The sequence below is a fragment of the Bison bison genome, unplaced genomic scaffold (genome assembly GCF_000754665.1).
Source record: "Bison bison bison isolate TAMUID 2011002044 unplaced genomic scaffold, Bison_UMD1.0 scf7180017864519, whole genome shotgun sequence".
Lineage (NCBI taxonomy): Eukaryota > Metazoa > Chordata > Mammalia > Artiodactyla > Bovidae > Bison > Bison bison.
In genome coordinates this window covers 11,492,487-11,498,716 of record NW_011495072.1, presented here as the reverse complement: position 1 = coordinate 11,498,716, position 6,230 = coordinate 11,492,487, and the positions used below count along the sequence as shown (strand labels likewise).

The 6,230-nt window shown below is 39.4% G+C and overlaps 1 protein-coding gene across 1 annotated transcript in view; it reads left to right on the top strand.

Annotated features, from left to right (window-relative positions):
* SARS (seryl-tRNA synthetase) overlaps positions 1–6,230 on the top strand; it is a 19,874-nt gene that overhangs the window by 5,539 nt on the left and 8,105 nt on the right. Inside the window, exons 2-3 of the mRNA XM_010830921.1 lie at positions 2,107–2,177; positions 5,312–5,392. Of these exons, the coding sequence (XP_010829223.1) occupies positions 2,107–2,177; positions 5,312–5,392 (152 nt within the window). The remainder of the gene's footprint in view (positions 1–2,106; positions 2,178–5,311; positions 5,393–6,230) is intronic.

The following is a 6,230-nucleotide window of genomic DNA, read 5'->3' as shown; positions in this document are numbered from 1 at the left end:
AGGCTCTTTAGTTCCTCTTTACTTTCTGCCATAAGGGTGGTGTCATCTGCCTGTCTGAGGTTATTGATATTTCTCCTGGCAATCTTGATTCCAGCTTGTGCTTCATCCAGCCTGGCGTTTCACATGATATACTCTGCATATAAGTTAGATAAGCAGGATGACAATATACAGCCTTGATGTACTTCTTTCCCAATTTGGAACCAGTCCATTGTTCCATGTCTGGTTCTAACTGTGGCTTCTTGACCTGCACACAGGTTCCTCAGGAGGCAGATAAGGTGGTCTGGTATTCCCATCTCTTTAAGAATTTTCCAGTTTGTTGTGATTCACAGAGTCAAAGGCTTTGGCGTAGTCAGTAAAGCAGAAGTAGATGTTTTTCTGGAACTCTCTTGCTTTTTTGATGATCCAGCAGTTGCTGGTAATTTGATCTCTAGTTCTTCTGCCTTTTCTAAATCCAGCTTGACCATCTGGGAGCTCTTGGTTCACATACTGTTGCAGCCTGGCTTGGAGAATTTTGAGTTTTACTTTGTTAGCATGTGAGATGAGTACAATTGTGCAATAGTTTGAATGTTCTTTGGTATTGCCCTTCTTTGGGATTGGAATGAAAACTGATCTTTTCCAGTCCTGTGGGCACTGCTAAGTTTTCCATATTTGCTGGCATATTGAATGCAGCACTTTAGCAGCAGCATCTTTTAGGATTTGAAATAGCTCAGCTGGAATTCCATCACCATCACTTTGTTCATAATGATATATACTATGTTATACTACGTAGTGATGTATACTACTAAGGCCCACTTGACTTTGCACTCCAACATATCTGGCTCTAGGTGAGTGATCACACCATCATGATTATCTGGGTCATGAAGATCTTTTTTTGTATAGTTCTTCTGTGTATTCGTTCCATCTCTTCTGCTTCTGTTAGGTCCATACCCTTTCTGTCCTTTATTGAGCCCATCTTTGCAAGAAATGTTCCCTTGATATCTCTAGTTTTCATCTCTAGTCTTTCCCATTCTGTTGTTTTCCTCTATTTCTTTGCATTGTTCACTTAGGAAGGCTTTCTTATCTCTTCCTTGCTGTTGTCAGAACTCTGCATTCAGATGGATATATCTTTCCTTTTCTCCTTTCCCTTTCACTTCTCTTCTTATCTCAGCTGTTTGTAAGGCTGTCTCAATCAGCCATTTTGCCTTTTTTGCATTTCTTTTTCTTCGGGATGATCTTGATCATTGCCTCCCATACAATGTCACAAACCTCCGTCCATAGTTCTTCAGGCACTCTATCAGATCTAATCCCTTGAATCTATTTGTCACTTTCTCTGTGTAATCATAAGGGGTTTGATTTAGGTCACACCTGAATGGTCTAGTGGTTTTCCCTACTGTCTTCAATTTAAGTCTGAATTTGGCAATAAGGAGTTCATGATCTCATCTCTGGTCATCATTTTACCTGTCCAAAGCTAAAGGACATATTGTTGCTAAAACTTAGATTCAGGAGGTCCAACTTCTGCTAATCAGAGTTAGACTGATGAATTGCAATACCATGATGTTAATGTGGGCCAGAGTACCTATGCAGGCTGATTAATGCACAAAAGAAAACAAAATGTAAGAAATTGAATTCTTCTCAAGGCTGCCAGATGAGCATTGCATCAAAGCAAAGGAAGTTAACCATTTCTGGCATAGAGATGTAGCATCCAAGTTCTTGGGAATAGAAGCTTGACTGCCTTTTTTCTAGATCCTGGTGCATACCACATAGTTTTCCTTAAATGAATTTAAGATAATTGAACAGGTTATAGTTACATAAGTAATTTTCAGGTTTCTCAGATTTGTTACTTTATTTACAGTGGTATCATTCAAGTTATGATACTTTTTAATTTTAGTCCCAGAATGGCCTTTTCATGGTCACCAAATGCTGGGGAATCCTATTGTAATCACCAATATAAGCTGTCTACATTTGGGGCTAAAGCTCTCAGATTTCACAGCTTCACGAGGCACATCATTTAGTTCTGCCTGCAGTTCGGCCTTGGGCTGAGATCAGTCCAAAGGAACCATGATTACGAATGAGGTATGTTAATTATGTGCCTGTCTTTGGTACATTCTTGGGTTCTTTATTCTTCAGGCAGATTTCGGGCAGACAACTTGAACAAGCTGAAGAACCTATGCAGCAAGACAATTGGAGAGAAAATGAAGGTAAGAGAACCCAGTAAGTGACTGGAGAGCTTGAGCAGAGGTATTTAATCTTATTCTTAGTTAATACATAATTTCTAGCTTAGTGTTTAATTCTATGTGCTACTGGATTTCTTACCAAAGAGGGAAAGTTATTTTAAAAAGAAAGGGAGGAAGGCAGGAAGGGAACTAAGAGGCATTTTCAAGAATCAGTGACTCCATCTGCTGTCTGCAAATATGTTTTAGTCCGTTCTGGCTGCTGTAACAGAGTTCCACAGACTGGATGGCTTATAAACAACAGAAATTTATTTCTTAAAGTTCTGGGGGCTGGAAATCCAAGATTAAGGCACCAGCAGATTGGCGAGAGCTCACTTCCGGGTTCATTGACAGTCTTCTTGCCGTGTCCTCATGGCAGAAGGAGCAATGGACCTCTCTGGATTCTCTTTCATAAAGGCACTGATCCCATGATGTAATCACCTCTGAAGGACCCCACTTCCAAATACCGTCACATTAGGGATTGGGTTTCAACATGTGAATTTTGGAGGACACAGATATTCAGTCTGTTGTAAAACAAGATTCTTGCCACACAAGTCATTCATTGTCTCTTCTGTTCTTAATAATGTGAATTCCACCAATAATCCCTTCCAGTGATTTCTTGAGCTCAACCTACAGTGCCAGAAAGGTTTTCCTGTGGTAGATTTCAGAGTCTTTATCCCAGTGTCATCATACTCTTTAATTAAAAGAACATACTGATACTGAGTCCAAATCCTAGATTTTGATTTATGTGACTTCAGGCACGTTAACTTCTGAGCCTCAGTGTTCTTGTGTGTGAAATGGCAATTCTAACACTAACCTTTAGAATACAATTGTGAGAACTAAAACTTCTTAATACAGAAAACCTGGCACAATGCCTAGACCATGGTAGTTATTTAGCAATTGAGAGTAGCAATGGTTGGCAAGTAGTTACTGGCCTTTATCCAAGAAAAATTCTTCCTGTCCTGAAGAATGTTAAATTTCAGCTCAACTTTGTTTTGGCAACCAGATCGGTTCATATTTTTAATCTTTCTTCAAAAATATCGTTAGCTCTTTAATCATTTTTCATAAAACATGTTAAATGTAAGCCATAATCTGTCCTGTTTTTAAGTTGTAAACCTCTAAAATAAACCAAAAAATTATGCAATTTAGGAACCTGAACCAAGAAAGATGATAACAAAAAGATTCCCTGGGAATCCGACACCTTATCCTTCATGATATTCTGCAGCCTTCTCTTTAACACTGTTTTGTTACACTTTCAAGCGTGTGACAGGCTATAGAAATTGACATGGATGATGATGGTACAGTTTTCTTCCTCTGGTGAAACCCTTGACACTAAATCAGTTGCATGTCAGGGACACCAAACTAATGTTAATTTTCGTATATACTTCTGCCTGAATGTTTTTGGGGGCATATATACAGATAGTGCCAACCAAGTATTTTTCTTAGCAAGAAGATGGGAGTATTTTTATTTGCATTAACATTCTTAGATCCCTAGCTGCTGGTCCTACAAGGAGTGTTCTCTCTCGCTGTCCATTGAAACAATACTCGAGGTGCTTTAATTTGTATAGCACCTGAAAGCAGTCAGAATCCTTTCACATACATCTCATTTTGGTTTTGATCTTTGCTGTAAACCTGGAGTATAGGTAGTACATTTGTTAGCCCTATTGAAAGAGTAGGAAATACCTAAGATAGGTATTGGCTTAGGAAATACAGGAGCGTGTCTAAAATCATGCCATAAGTTAGTTGCAGAGCCAGAACTTGAACTCAGAACTTGAATTTGCTCCCCTGAGGGATTATCAGAGAGCAAGAGGGCCTCAGCTATCTTAGCTACCAAGTGGAACATCTTGAACATCTTGAGATTTAGGCCATTTTTTTTCTGCCTTGGTGGTCTATGCTTGTCCTTATCAAGACTCATATTCTGATACTGTCAGACTTTTCAAAATTTAAAGATGATTTTTCTTGAATCACTGAAGGGTGTGAGTTGGGTTTTGATTGAATCCTGACTTCTCACTTTGGTGTATGGAATGTCTAATGAAAGTGAAAAGTGAAAACTGCTCAGTTCAGTTCAGTCGCTCAGTTGTGTCTGACTCTTTGCGACCCCATGGACACCATGCTTCCCTGTCCATCACCAACTCCTGGAGCCTACTCAAACCATAGCCCATCAGGCTCCTCTGTCCATGTAATTCTCCAGGCAAGAATGGGTTGCCATTCCCTTTTCCAGGGGATATTTCTGACCCAGGAATCAAACCTGGGTCTCCTGTATTCTTTACTGTCTGAGCCACCACAGAAGCCTAAATCTTTAGAAAAACATGATTTCTGTATATTGTTTTTACTTACAAAGCAGACCCTAATTCTTCTCAACTTATTTTTGCATGTGTTTTCCTGAGGTCTTACAGGTCTTGTTATAATGGGCTTTGATAATATTCTTTATCTCCGTTTAATTTAGGAAGAATTTGACTCTTCGAATTATCTTCTCCTTAGCTCTGGGTAAAGTTTAAAAATGATGATTTGATAGAATATTGTGAAGAAGGGTGAGGAGAGAAATCAGAAGGGAAAAATACCTAGTCATGGGTACACCCTTGCCGTTTTGCTAAGGCACACTGATTGCTCTAAACTTAGTTTTGAATTCTGTGGCTTTTTTCCTCAAAAACCGTGTTGCTTTGACTTCCTGATACTTCATCATCCCATCCATTTTTATCCTGAGCCTCAGGCCTAAGGGCTGGGTTTGTTCTCTGCAGGTAGACGGGGATTCACAAATTGATACAGAGGCATCTGCCCACCACTGGCTCCTGACCAGCACACTGAGCATTTTCACATGATCCTGGGACTGTAACACTCTGTGTCCATGTCAGACATTTTCTTCTCGAGTTCCTGATACTGTCAACACTCTGACCCTGATAGGTTAAACCATCTGTCCAGGATCAGAAAGCTAGGAAGTGGCAGGATGAGGACTTGAAATCTTGACTTCTTCTAATTTACTGATGTCTCTCCCATCTGTTGCCTCTTTTAGAGACTCTAGGTTATGTAGAATTCTGTGATTAGTTTATATGATGCATTAGTGTGGTGTGCACTTATAAAACTATGTCAGAAATGTTCTAATTAATTTTTTTCCTTTCCTGTAGAAAAAAGAGCCAGTGGGAAATGATGAGTCCATTCCAGAAGATGTATTAAATCTCGATGACCTCACTGCAGACACTTTAACTGTAAGTTATCGTCCTTTCCCGGGCTGGGATTGTGTTCTTTTATCTTAACTTTGTTCCTGGACGAGCAAGTCCTGACACTATGCTTCATCCAGCATTGCTGCATTCTTGAATTTCTGCAGCTGGGATGTAGCCTCATCTACCTTGTTAATCTTGATACTTGAGTATTAGAGATGAGACAGGTGGAGTGGAAAAGTCAAGATTAGGAAAACAAAAGAGTAGAAAGAGAAGAAAACAGGAGCTGAATTATGTTTGATCTATATAACTCCATTTCCACAGAGTCAGGAATTTTTCAATTTATTGTAATTCAGTATATATTCACTACACTGGGCCTAAAGCAGTACTTTTCAAGTTTTTAATCACTGAACACAAAACCTGCAACACAGAAGCGTGACAAGAGCAAACACAAAAAAGCAAAGTCGCTGTACTTAAAGGGCTCACTTGGGGGTGCTATTCCTGACCTGCCCTACCTGCTAAGGGTCTCCCCAAGAAATCAGAGTACACTTTGAGCCCCCTGCAATAAAGACTACAAAATAAGTTTAAGAGAAGTTCTCTTATACACAATGGAGTATTACTCAGCCATTAAAAAGAATACATTTGAATCAGTTCTAATGAGGTGGATGAAACTGGAACCTATTATACAGAGTGAAGTAAGCCGGAAAGAAAAACACCAATACAGTATACTAACGCATATATATGGAATTTAGAAAGATGGTAACAATAACCCTGTGTACGAGACAGCAAAAGAGACACTGATGTATAGATCAGTCTTTTGGACTCTGTGGGAGAGGGAGAGGGTGGGGAGATTTGGGAGAATGGCATTGAAACATGTATAATATCT